General features: G+C 35.7%; 1 protein-coding gene across 4 annotated transcripts in view; it reads left to right on the forward strand.

Annotated features, from left to right (window-relative positions):
• Positions 1 to 4728: 4728 nt before the first annotated feature.
• Positions 4729 to 14658, forward strand: part of LOC116299382 (uncharacterized) — a 64092-nt gene continuing 54162 nt past the window's right edge. For 2 of the 4 annotated variants that reach the window (XM_089027262.1, XM_089027265.1), the window contains exons 1-2: positions 4729 to 4921; positions 12942 to 13131. In XM_089027262.1, coding sequence (XP_088883388.1) covers positions 13071 to 13131 — 61 coding nt within the window. In that variant the 5' untranslated portion in view covers positions 4729 to 4921; positions 12942 to 13070. Of the gene's footprint in view, positions 4922 to 11068; positions 11118 to 12941; positions 13132 to 14658 lie in introns of all 4 variants that reach the window. The other 2 variants (XM_089027263.1, XM_089027264.1) reach the window with 2 other exon arrangements.

Genomic DNA, 14658 nt, shown 5'->3' on the forward strand with positions numbered 1-14658 from the left:
TTCACTGAGACAATTGCAAAATATATCTATTCTGTTTTTTCTTCCCCAATAGCATTGCTCGTTTTCTCTTCGATTTTTTGTTTTTGTATTGACGCTTATGTTATATTTCATTCTTGTTTATTTTCCATTCTTCGTTACTTCTAATTTTTAAAAAAGGCCATCTTTTTCCTATTTAGGTTTTTTACTTTTTTAATATTGCTATTTTTTCCTGATTTTCATTCTTTGTATTTGCGTTCACTCATATTCCGCTCATGTGGGGTTACATTGGGTACAGTGTTTATACCATAATAAATGGTCAACATCATTCATAAACGATGCAGGCAAAAAAATTAAGTACATCTTGTACTCGTTTGAGCAATAATAAACTGTTCAATTTAACGCACTTTTAATATTTCATTAAGTAGAAAAGTTGTTAACAAGTAACCGTTTACATTTGGTAGACAATCTAACGTAAGCTATGGCGTCTTCAATGTGAACTGATAGATCAATGATACGAACAAAACACATTGCGTACGTTTCAATATATCGATTAACTGATTACAAGTATAAGAGGTAGCGAAAAAAAGAAACATCTGGTTGTAAGATAAACTTGATTCCTATTGACAAATCAGACCTGTATTCCACAATCATACATGCTAAAAAAAATCTTATTTGATAATAACTAGCCTCAGGCTTTTCGTAGACTGTCTTTTCCTAGTATGATTTCCGCGTCTTTAGTTCCTGGAACAAGGTAAGATTCATCTCCAGAAGAAAGATTGTAGATACGACTATGTTCGACATCGGCGGCGTTTGTTACAATGAGCTCTAGAACATCGACTATCAAAAGCCATTCGTGGATAACATATTTATTAAAAAAGTCCACCAACAAAACGATTACAAAGGTATGAACAAGTTGAGATCGACACACTATAACACACGAAATGCAATGAAAGTCAGCTCGAAATACGATCCTTCGTTAGTTATTCAATATGGCGTCGTCTGCCATTTTTACTATACATTTATTTCAATTTCAATTTCAATTTATTATTATTTTTCAATTAGAATACTAATTACAATGTAACACGCTCCCGCATATAGCTGCATAGCTAGTCTAGGCGGGTTTGTGAATTATACAAAATTAATCAATACAAAATTAATATAAGTTTGGTTTCTAGCTCAGTATTACAGTGTATTCTCTCTATTGTTGTATTATCTCTAGACTATGTAATGTTTAATAAACGAGCAGGAGTGTTTTATCGGGTATAAAACACGAGGCGCAGCCGAGTGGTTTTAGACCCATTAGAAAACTCATTAATAATTCATGAAGAAAACACAATAGAAATCATGACCATGAAGGTGATTTTAAATCGGATAAAGATTCGTCTTCATTTGCATAAACTTTAACTTGGATTTTCTCTATCAAACTTGGTTCATTTCGTAAAAAAATCGGTACACAATGAGAACAAACATCATAAGTTTTCTAAGCCGTTCAATAATCTCGCAGATCGTGTTTTATCGGGTCTAAAACCACTCGGCTGCGCCTCGTGTTTTATACCCGATAAAGCACTCCTGCTCGTTTATTAAACATTACATAAAACACGATCTGCGAGATTATTAAACGGCTTAGAAAACTTATGATGTTTGTTCTCATTGTGTACCGATTTTTTTACGAAATGAACCAAGTTTGATAGAGAAAATCCAAGTTAAAGTTTATGCAAATGAAGACGAATCTTTATCCGATTTAAAATCACCTTCATGGTCATGATTTCTATTGTGTTTTCTTCATGAATTATTAATGAGTTTTCTAATTACATTAAGATATTTGATATTAATTTTTATCATATAATTATCCATAAAATACCTATATTTCTCCTTTTCGAAAAACTGATATTTTCACATGTGAAAATATCGTTATCATGTGTATTTAAGCATTACTTTATGAATAAAAACTTTTTATAATAATAAAAAGCTTGTTAAGTTGATTTTATGGATAAATATATAATAAAATAATATTACATGAGCGATTGGAGATACGAAATTTATCTTCTCGTGTTGAAAATCTCGAGATCTTTTCAACACGAGAAGATAAATTTCGTATCTCCGCGCGCCTATGTAATATCCTCTATTTACAAGATGAATTTTATGGCTTTAATTAATTAAATTATATTAAAGTTAATATGAAATATTTTCTAAGATATTTGATATTATTACTATTATTTTCTTCTTTTTTTTTTTTTTTTTTCTTTTCTTATTTTCTTTATAGTTTCCTTTTTTTTGAGGTTTCACACCTCCTTATAAATGCAGGGGGTGTATTTTACGCCATGGGACATGCATGCCCAATATTCGCAGAAGTTCGTTTTTTCCCAAACGAAGCCAACAGCTGTCCACATCAGACGTTTCGGCGACAGAGTAATTCAGCATGGACAGCGCTTTCGCTATTGTCCACGCGAAGAGAATCCAGATTTGCTTCCCTGAAGTTGTAGACTATAGGTGTGGCCTTTGTGACGCGATGCGGTGGTGCGCACAAGGGCGGATCCAGCCAAAATATTAGGGAGGGGGGGGGGCTAATTGAATTTAGGGGGGCTAATTGAGTTTCTTCCGTCAACACAACGGAAAACAAGTAAAAAAGCATCGTTTTTTTCTGCTGAAGGGTGGAGCTTCAGCCACCCTTTGCACCCCCCCCCCCCCCCTGGATCCGCTTTTGGCGCAAGTAGGTCGAACTCAAGGAGATCATGATCCGTACACAGGCCAGCCTCAGCTACTGTAAGCAGGTCGATATTCGCAATACGGTCCGGCTCATTGAATATCACAAGGTCAAGCAGGTTTCCCTTTCGCGTAGGAAGTGTGTTCAATTGGTGCAATGAGTGATCTTTCAGTAACTCTCAAAGTGCGAAGTCAGCAGAATTCAAAGAGTTTGAGATACCGCAACCCTCAATGTACTTGATGTATGGATAGTTAAGGTCTCCAAGAAATACGGTACTACGATTGAGTAAGCGAGACTGGTTGTCGAGAAATTTTGATAAGTATTCAATAAATACGAAGTCATAGCTAGGTCTGGAGTCAGGGGGCATGTATACGGTAGTCAAGAGGGTTTTAGAAGATCCTATAAAATTCAGTTCAACACAAACCATTTCCAGGTCCGTCGCTTCCAAATCGGTTCTACGTAGACAGCCGAACGAATCACTAAGACCCCTTCCTTTCTAGAAAAGTTAACGTCGAAAATTAGGACCCCTTCTTTCGAACTCAGTCGAGCGAAATCCTCAACTTCGCTTCAACTTTAGGGTTCCTCCTACTCCACTAAAACCCGCTACTAGTTTTGATCAATCCTCTCCTACTGCACCCTTCACCACTCCCAGAGCATAGACTCTACCACCCCCAATATATTTCTTACCCACTCCACCACCAAGTAAAGAAAAACCAGTCAAGTGGATAAGTTCATGAAGATGCTCATAAATATAGATATGTAGTAAAGCCTCCACGCGTTCAGAACGATTGAGAGCGGTCACAAAGTCAATAACCAAGTGGGAAAAATTCTAAGGTAGCTATAACGGAGATCAATTTTTTTTGAAAACAGAAGGAAAAAAACGTGTGGCTTGAGTTTACTGTATTCCACAGACTTTGTTTGTACAGTATACGATGAACAATAAAGCGAGTTTAACAAATTCACGTCTGATAATAATTATTGTCTGCATGATCTTCTACCCGATCAGAGGTCATAATTTACGAGTTTGGGCGACTTAGCAAATTTCGAGTATAACTAAAATATTTTCAAACATTTCTCGCAAATATGAGATCGAAATAAATATAATATAATCAAATTTGTCATGATACATAACGTTTATTCATCATCTGAATATCGCAGCGACAGTTGCACTGAGGCGAATCCAGCTGGTAATCACGAAAACTAAAAAAGCTCTGAAATTTCTTTCCGTATGAAAGGTCGACCCAGGGGTTCTCTAAGGGTTCTGTGGGGGTTCTGTAGGGGTTCTCTTGATAGATCTCACACACCTAATGTAAATAGATAGTCTAGTTAGTATGGGTGAAAAAACGAGTTTATTAACAGCAGCATTTTGTTTTTGGGTATATATTGCAGTGTTTTTGTAAAGACATAACACTCCAGACTTGCGTACAAGCAAATATATACTGGCCATCAAATCATCGTACTTAGTTGAATAATGAAAATAGTTTCAAGGACAAGTTATCTTCTTTTGTATTCACATGCATTGAACGTTTTATGAATAAATAAATAAAGGATTTTTGGAAAACGTGTTTGCCGTTGTTGTTTAGGCTAGCTCGGGCAAGCCTCAATGTATTGTTCGTTTGTGCCGGGACTCAACTAGGAAACACAAATGAAATTAGTCATGACCTGTCCAGCTATCTGGAGGGGTTCGGGGATATTGCTCCGGAGTTGCTATCGTTACCGAAACGGCTCTTAATAGGTTCTCATATCGTATGACGTCGTTATTATGGTACAATCCAACAAACTAAAAATAGATATGGCGGACCACCCCTCCCCCTACGGGCCCGTGGCCCCTCCGATAGAAACACGGGTTAGTAAGAATATTCATGCTGATAACTCGTATTTATACTCAAGCCAATTAGGTTGTCGATAGTGATCCCCGGGAGTATCGGAATGCGTGAAATAACCACGGGCTGCGGAATTTGGACTCTTCGTCGCGCTGATGCCGAATGAGAATAGCTATGACGTCACCGCTATTACGGGCCCGGAGTAATGTCTGGAGGAGAGCACCTTGTTCCGGTATCATTGCTCCGGAGCCTTCCGGGTGCAGAAGTCTAATTTCATATCTACTTGCGTGAGCTCTTTGGAGTTGTCATATTACTTGGAATGAAGCTCTGAAAGCATCCAGAAAGTTTAGTTGGAATATCATCCAACTCAGATCAAGCCTTCAATTTACAATCTCTTCTCTGCACTCGATTTAAGGTAAGCCTTACGCTGTTTATCATACCTAAAATTATTTATATTTTGAGTTGTTTAGTTATAATTATTGATTATTTTGAGATATTTGTAAGGCTCTAACCTCTCCTCACGATGGCCTTCTTTATCTCATTGTCCCGCCAAACCTTTCTGATATTTGTATATATATTCAACAAAATTTATTCCAGTTGGTGTTATTTAGTAATTTCATATCAAGTATTTAATCAATTAGTTCGAAATTTTGCATGCAGGATTATCTTAGGTTTGAAAAAGTATGACCATATTACTGAAGGCCTCAAACTTTTGAATTGGCTAAGTGTGAAAGGTAAATTGCTTTTAAACGATTTAGTAATTGTTCATAAATGTTTACATGAGCAAATGCCGAGTTATCTAAGTGATACATTTATAAAACGCTCAAAAACACACGGTAGAAATACTAGAAAAAGAGATGAATTGAATCTACCAAAATGTATATTAAAAACAGGACAGCGATCATTTGCCTTTCGAGGCCGGTGCTAAGTTGTATAATGATCTCCCAAATGATATTAAGCAAATCAGTGACACGAAAATTTTTAAGAATAACTTATTTAACGTGTAGATATTTTCCCTTTTATTGATTACCATTATACTTTAAAAATTTTAATTCTTATAATAGTATTTTATAATTATTTACTATTTATTTTTGTTTTACTTATTTTTAGTATTTTTTAGCATTTATAGCGGAAGTACCCCTTTGGGAGTTATAATAACAAAGTGTGTATGTATGTATATATATGCATGTATGTATGTATGTATGTAATTAAATATGAGTATGTATTTTTATATAAAAAGGTACACTATAAATCACTGATTCAAGCTTTATCTGTAAAGCCGTTATATAAAACAAATTGTTATAAAAGTCAAAAGACTTTTCTCATTTTTGAAGAGTTGATTAGAGACTGGTTATTTTTCTTTGATCGAAGGCAAGATGTAAACAATAAGGATGGATGATTTAAACATTTCCAATGAAGTTTACAAAAGTTCTTGAAATTTTTGAAATTCCAATTATCTAATTATCCTAAACATACGCACTTTAGAAAAATTGATCAATGCATAGATGTAATATTTCAAACACGCGAGAGAGTTCTTTCTTCAATTTCCAAACACTGAAAAGTGAGTTGAAAAAACGAGGCGCAGAAAAAGTTTACGAAATTTAATGCAAATTAAGAACACATTTCCAAATCACCGTCACAGTAGTGATTTGCTTTGTTTTCTCCTCATTAAATATTCATGCATTTTAGAATGAATATTTATTAACCATGCAAAATATATGAATTTGTAATTGAAATTTATGAGTTAGAAATTACTAAATTTGCATTGAATGCTTCATAAGGCTTATTCTCAGAAGCTTATTCACTCTGCACGGCTCTAGTTCCTGGATTTTCAAAATACCAAGAATCCCACCAACCCGGTCCAGATTCAGTTGACTCGGTATTTGATCTAATTCTTTATTTACAAGTTTTAGACACGTAGGACAAGTTTGAACATATTCTAATCCAAGAACAGAGCGGGAGCAGATATTTTGCTTGAATTTTCAGTACAAATGGAGCTCGAAGCGAAACAGTAGAGATTTTCCAGTGTTTCTACAGAGAAATTACAGACTTTTATTGAGAAAAAGGATTCGGAAAATACGAAAATAGCGACTAAAAATGCTGTTGCTACTCTCCTCGCTTTTTGGTAGAGAAATACAAGACCGTATGTGAGTTGTATTTGCAAAATCATTGTCAGTTTTCATGCATTTAGCTTGCTAAATAAAGGTCTTATTTCGTAAACTGACTTCTCAATATTTCTTAATTGCTATATAACAAAACACTTAATATCTGGTCCCTCGGGAAATTAGTTAGTTTTGTTTTCCCTCGAGTCTAGATGTTTCACATCGAGACTCTCGGAAACAAAACTATTTCCCTAGCGACCAGACATTAAGTGTATGATAATTTACTATTCGACCAATTGCCCATAGTATATATATTTCGGGATATTTTCATTTATTTTTAACTCAAAAAGAGTTTTAGAATATTTGAATACCCAAACAGAGTTTTAGAATATTTGAATACTTGAAACTTTCAGCGCTACTCACCAAAACGTTTTTGTATAATTTATTTGCTTATTTAAATATTCTACACTCTTTCCTATTTTACCCTCAGGTTATCTAATCTTTATGAATTTTCAAAACCTTCGCGTGGAAAAATGATCCAAACTTTGCAGTGAAACCACTCGCTGCGCTCGTAGTTACACTTGAGTTTGGATCATTTTTTGACGTCATTTAATGTTCAATTTCAGTACAGACCCATAGAAAACTGACTTCGATTTGTTAAATGGAAATCGTAGTTTCCAATATTAGTTTGCTAACGGCAAGATTGTTCAAACCGATTCGAACCAATAGCCTTGACCTCACAACTCTATTGACCAAGAACAAAAGGTCCTTATATTTCATTGCCAAAAATGGACATGTTTGAACTGAGTCAACGTGGCGTCCGACTCTAACAAAGTTTTGAAATTCACGACGAAACTGAATTTACTCAAACAGCTTGGTCAAACTTTTGAAAATTGTAATTAAAAGTGTCAAAAACTCGACCCAAATCTACAGAACTGATAGCTAAGATATATTGCACTAGTTATGCAACAGAATTTTAGGAATGTTTTGTTTACATGAATATGATTTTTGTCATATGATTCTGCAAGTCTAGGATGTTTACTTTAGTAACCGAGACTGTTTTGACTTGGAGATCTACTTGGAGTTAACTCTTTCAAATTAGCCTAAACATTCAAACCACCAATGTTGAACTTGTCTAGATACGTGATGTGAAAAGAATTCCGTTCAGATTGGTTTATATACCTGGTTATATAAGGACGAATAATTTAACTATTTCTGTGCATTCAATATTGTATTTAGTTGTGAACAAGGCTAAGGCTGCAATTCGGGTTGTACTGGGAGGTACAGACCTAAGTAAGGACAGTTGCCGAGTAAGGAATCCCGACTGATAGTAACACCGACCAAGGAGAGTCCTTCTGGTCAGCCTGACTCTGCTCTAGTTTGTGTAGTTAGATCTGACACTTAATTGTATAAAACGTCTAAGACGAGGTTCAATAAAACGAGTGGCTCGACAGACCAGAGATCTCTTGCGTTCCGTAGTCTTACACACTTATAGTTCCATGAAGAATTGTTATTCGGGAAAAGTGGACTTTGAGAATGAGAAATTATAGACGAAACTTTGAAAAACTGCATCTCATTTTCTTCATGCGAGAAAAAGTTTTGAACACAAACTCTCGCAACGCAGAAAATATATTCGGCTCAATAGTGTGGAGTTCTTAGTGAAGGAGTTTGAAGTAAGTCACTTATTCTCGTATTATAGAAAATGTAGTAGCATTTGGATAAATTGGAATTATTTTTATTTTATCTCAATTTTTGTTTCGTTTTTCAATTTTTACTGACGCTAGTAATTTGAAATTTTATGGAAGATTTTTTTCACTCTTAGTTACTTAATTTATATACTTACTCAAGAGTTCATTTATTTGCGCACCATTCATCCATTCATCCACCATCAATCCATCCATCCATTTATCCATCCATCCATCCATTTATCCATTTATCCATTCATCCATCCATCCATCCATCCATCCATCCATCCATCCATCCATCCATCCATCCATCCATCCATCCATCCATCCATCCATCCATCCATCCATCCATCCATCCATCCATCCATCCATCCATCCATCCATTCATCCATTCACCCATCCATCCATCCATCCATCCATCCATCCATCCATCCATCCAAAGGGTGTAACTAAGACGCGGGTGGAGATGGTTCGTCGATTTTTCCGAGCAGAGACTGGTATCTAGACAGACCAGCACGATTGCTTCCGTTCTATATATGATTGACAAGTAGTCTTCAAACACACACGTTGTGATCTGATCGTGACATTGAACTTAGTGTAGTTCAACAGCGCTGCCGAATTTTTTTTCAGAGGTTTTGTACAAAAAAAAAAACAAAAAACAACCATAATGATAGCTTTATAGAGACATAAAAGAAAATCATACTTACATGAGAGTTAAATGAATATCAAGAGGTATTTTACTCAGTTCTCTCTTCCGTGATTTTATCCACAGGTAGCCCAAGCTTGGTTTCTGTGGTGCCATGTTATTCTAGACTTTCACATCCCCATAATCCTTTGCGTCTTTGGGGGGTAACCAGAGGGTAAAAGCACACTTATTTTGCTGATGGCTGATCAGACAATGTTGAAAATACCTTGTTTGGTATCCAAAGATAAAATTAAGAAGTAAAAAACAGAAATAGATAGAAGCTTGAAATCGTTTAAGGTAAATTTTAAGCATTTTTTTCGTAAGTGAATACATTTTCTGTAAGACCAAAACTCTTCACATGCAAAAATAACTTGGAAAAAACTGATAATCAGTATTGTACAGATAAAAGCAAGTATAATATAACTTCAATTAAGAAACCTTTTAATTTGGGACAGTTTTTTGATAAGTTACCCCCCAAAAACGCCAGGCATTATTTAGATGTGAAAGTCGAGAATAAAGAAATGTATGGGAGTGCTAGTTATTCAAAAATTTCAATAAAATCATTGAAACGTAAAATAAAGCTTCGAAATTTTTACTTGATCATTGAGAAATAGCATTTCTTTCTTTCTCTTTGGTTATTTTTTTAAATTTAGCCCGTTTTAAGGATCCCCCCAACAGTAAGAAATAAGAGAAGATTGGAGACTCGGGATCCCAACAGCGAACCATCACGAGTCTTTTAAACCTCGTATGTCTTCGAATTTCATTTCGAGCGCCAAATGTTAGTCATAATCCCTCTCTCATGCCTATAGAACCGAGAAAGTCGCATTAGAGATTAGTCTTCGCGTCTTTAAGGTGTTTCGATACAGTTTCGTGATCACCAAACAGAACAATCGTCGCGTTGACAATGTTCTGTTTGCTGGATCATTAATTTAGAATTTATACGTTGTTGCACTTTGTTTGAAGTTAGCACTAATGTATATTTTATTAAAATCAAAGTTTTCAACGCAAGAAAATGTAGAAAAATCGAAAATTGGAAAAAATAAAAGTGCGCGTGATTCAGATGTGATAAAATATCATAGATTTAAAGAAATATTTTTATGTTAGATTTGGAGAAAATCGCACTAACACTTCATAATCTCAGTTTTGTTTGTCGCTTTTGGACACTCGGTTTAAAGAATTACTATTGAATGAAATTATTGAAAAGTATCCTAAAATGTTGCTGTTGCTCTTGTTTTTAAACTGTGTAAGTTTAGTCAACTACTTCCTTGCTGGTCTTGAGAACGAATTTTTTTTCGAAGAACGTTTTAAATAAAGCAAAATCTTCGAAGTGCTATTTCTCAATGATCAAGTAAAATGTCGAGGCTTTATTTCACGTTTCAATGATTTTATTGAATTTTTTGAAGAACCCCCATACATTTCCTTATAAGGGAATGTGCAATAATTACCAGGAGGGGGGGGGGGGGGGGCTGAAAAACGACACATAACATTGATGATAAGATAGGGGGGGCTCAAAGTAAAATCACTCATTCGACGGAGGGGGGGGGGGGGGGGGGGCTTAAGTTTTATTCAAAATGTATGTAAAATCACTCGGATACATCTCATCTAATGTGACCAGTCTGAGTGACGAAGTCGACCGACAACTTCCAAGTGTGCAAATCAAGCAGATGTTTGTTTCTGGTAGGTTAACCTCATCCAATGTGAATGAAATGCAGGAGGTGTGCCAGTAATTGATGGTCGATGTAACCACTCTCAAATGCTCTGTGCAAAATCTTGAGTTTCTTGAATTGAAAGCTCAAAAAAGGAAAGCTGAACGAAACACTCAAACTCTGACAGCAAAACAACTAAAGATCTACCTCAAGCAGAACAATCTAAACGTATTAACAGGAAATAAAGCTGCGCTGGTAGCACGCGTCCTTATTTTGCTCTAGCTGAAACACCGGAGGGATGAAATAATTAATTCCAGTGATAGTAGTACAGAATTCCTGTCCAGTGATTCCGAATACGACTCTGATTCTTCTGAAAACAGCTCTGATGTGGAATCAGATGACTCTGCAAAGGACGGTTTTGTTGAACATTCTTATTTGTTGCAGACGAGGACATCGAACAAGTAAGCACAGGCTTGCAACAGCATGACAACAGGTATTCACATAAAGAATTTCTAATTGAAGGATGGTAATCATTGGTGGGGGGTTCAACGTTATTTTTAACATAACGGGGGGGGGGGGGGTAAGAACTAAAAAAATGGTTTTTGAGGGGGGTACTGCCTAATACAATACAATACGATACAATTTATTTGGCACCTTATACTTAAGAGTACATGGGTGTTTGATTCCAAATATATTATAGGTATATACATATACTATGTATTAGGTATTTTTTTTATTTCGTTTTCACGTATCAGCATACATTGATAAATGTATGCTGGTATAGCTTTTTGTAGAGACGCTGATTTTGAATTGATTAAGAACAGAAAACGACTGGCGGCGCTCATATTGCTGAAATTAATGCTGGTGTTTTTTTCCTATGAACTCTTTTAAATCGTTTCTATGAGAGTGGACACCAAACTAGAAAGTATTTTTCGTTTTCTACTCCCAACTTACAAACTGGGCGAATCCTTTCATCTTAAATGAGACAAGGCCTCTTATACCTCCCCGTTTCCACTTCAAGCTTATTGTGTGCTAATTAATAATCTGAGGGCCACTCTGTGCTTCGCCTTAATATTGGTGACTTGACTTAAATATTCTTCAAAGTTATAATCCATTTTAAACTGACGAAAGACTCTGAGTTTATTTTTATGTCTGTTGTCTTTCCTTTCACCATTGTGGAGGTTGCTCCATAAAATTTGCCTCTCAATGTCATATATTCTTTGGGTTATTATTTTTCTATATTCATACCATCTTGGAGAAAGTTAATTTTGTTTCATCCAAATTATCCCCAATCCGAGTTGTTCTAAAGTAGTTTTAATTTTTATGCTCCAAAAGGCTTTTTTAATTTCATTTTTAATTTCTTGGTAGACTACAGCTGAAAGATTTCTGGGTGTTGTTCCGACTTTATAATTATATGCCAGAATTTAAAGCTTCTACTACATGCTTTGCTTTTTAGCGGAAACCTTCCTAACTCAGCTCTGCATGCAAGGTTACTAGCATTTTTTGTCACCTTGAGGAGCATTTTGCAAAATTTCAAATGAACAAGTTTCATGGGCTCTAATTTTTTGCTTGATATATCTCATCATTCGGCAGCGCTGTTGTACTACACTAAGTTCAATGTCACTGATCTGATCACAACGTGTGTGTTTGAAGACTACTTGTCAATCATATATAGAACGGAAGTAATCGTGCTGGTCTATCTAGATACCAGTCTCTGCTCGGAAAAATCGACGAACCATCTCCGCCCGCGTCTTAGTCACACCCCCATCCATATATATATATATATATATTTGTTTGAGAAGAAAAAGTCAAGTCTTGACTTTTTCTTCTCAAACAAATATTCTGCTCTACTTCTATCGATGTATTGAGCACTATTTTACGGAAAATCGATTCACAGATTTCTTATATATATATATATATATATATATATATATATATATATATATATGTCATTAACGTTGTCCACCGAAAAAAGACATTTACACATCTACAGTATTTGTGTCCGTGTTGTATCCGATATACAAACTCGAGGCGTAGTCGATATCTGATATCTGATAGAACACGGCCACTCATACTGCATATATTACATACAGGAAACAACGTCTTAAAATATATTATTTGGAGGATTCCTGGCGTAATGTAACCAATATCGGGTCGGCAAGTCTCAAGCCTTCTCATTATTTTTAGGCAGAAATAAGGAATTTGCTTCCTCGTATAATACGGCAAATGGATAAGTTCGGTAATCTTAGCCTGTGTACAGTCGCTTACAGGCTAGGTAAATGTAGCTTTCAGTAATATAAGCGGTATCTCTTTTCAGACGTCCAAAGGAGTTACATATACACGCTACAAGATTCACAGAAGCCAGCGGGAGTTCCCTGATTAATGATAGGGCAATATCTGAGGAAAATTAAGACAAAGATTCCGGCCCTAGCTGCGAACACTGCCGATGACCACGATGGCTACAAATGTTTACCCAGGTTTGTCCCATATTGACTCCTTATTGAAAGGTACATTACCGTATATGAGATATTATAGAGTTCTTCCAGAGTAAGGCATGAAAGGGTTTATTTAATTAGCATTTAGGGAGACATTTAGCTAAGGAGACAACTATTAGATACATAATAGTTTCACTTTGAGTATGAGCCAATAAAAGTTAATCTCGATCATGTCTCCCCATGACCTTAGTGAAGGATATATACGTCATCCCTCGGTGGATATGAGATATACCAACCCGAGACGAAGCCGAGGGTCGATACACCACATATCCACCGATCGAGGAATGAGGTATATCCGCCTTATATCATCACTAAATGAGGTTTCTTAAAACGCGGTTGCTATAACTACTAGATATCAATCTCCTCGGAGTGTTGATAACTAGTTATAAAATAATTTAGATAGTACGCGTGCGTTGATTGGCCTAGCGCCGTGTTTGCATTTCCCTGTGCAAACACGGTCGTGACTCGCGTCGACACCGGCGGTAAAATTTCTGTTTTGTTTGGAAGTTGTACTTGTACACAATTAGTCATAAGAATAAGAATATGGAGAATCTGGCTAGATTCAAGTTGTTCCTGAAAGCCAACACAACCAAGGAAGCTCCTATGTTTCGCAAAAGGTTCTCACACGACAGGAGAAATTCAACTTTGGAGCTCTATTTAGTGGATGTTCCATCGAGTCGGTCCGCGTTTCTTTCAACAACACCGACGGAAATCAGGATGTAATTTAGCGAGTTCTAGATCTCAAAATAGTGTTTTCTTTTCAGTCTAGAATGACTAAACCCATTGTTTCAGCTTTGGGATTATTATTTCATCTAGATCTGCTTGTAAAAGGCTCTTTCTCAAGGGAAAAAGTCGCTAAAGTTTGGCTTCTTCTCGCTTTGAAATAAAGATTGCAAATGCACAAGTATATAAGGAGAATTTGTATTTAAAACTTTGAATTAAGTTCCTCTGTTTTATTCAATCGTGTTTCGTTATTTTTGTTTTTGAAGAAAATGATTTTATAAAACAAATAAAATACATTTACTGTGTTTGCACACGCTAATACAAACCTCGAGCAGGTGCAAACACTCGCCAAGCCGCTCGTGGTTGCACTGATCTGCTCTTGAATTCTCCCAACCACATCTCGGTTTGCATTAGCCTGTTCAAACACAGCAAATGTATCTTATCAACCTGGACATTCCTCCGTTTAATTAAGTTGGGTGAATATGAAGGATAAGCCAGTAAACAAAAGAAATTGACTCAAGGATGATATATTTATTTGAATTTATAGTGAATTTATTTCGCCCGTCAAAACAGCAGCGATATTGAACAAATTAATTATGAACATGTTCTATTAGATGCATCTATTGAATGTTCATAAAATGTTTTGAACCTGACAATATGACTTTGCTTTTGACTGCATATACATTCATAAAATCAAGTATATTGTATGCAGAACAATACTACCCACCTTTATTACCAACTCTATTACACTTCGACTCTCATAAGCGTCGGAGTAATTTAATCTAAAGAAAATATTGTGTAAATAATCATAAACAC

Source organism: Actinia tenebrosa, unplaced genomic scaffold, assembly GCF_029948245.1.
Source record: "Actinia tenebrosa isolate PJP-AT-01 unplaced genomic scaffold, QUT_ActTen_1.0 PGA_scaffold11__36_contigs__length_13525064, whole genome shotgun sequence".
In the NCBI taxonomy this organism is placed as follows: Eukaryota; Metazoa; Cnidaria; class Anthozoa; order Actiniaria; family Actiniidae; genus Actinia; species Actinia tenebrosa.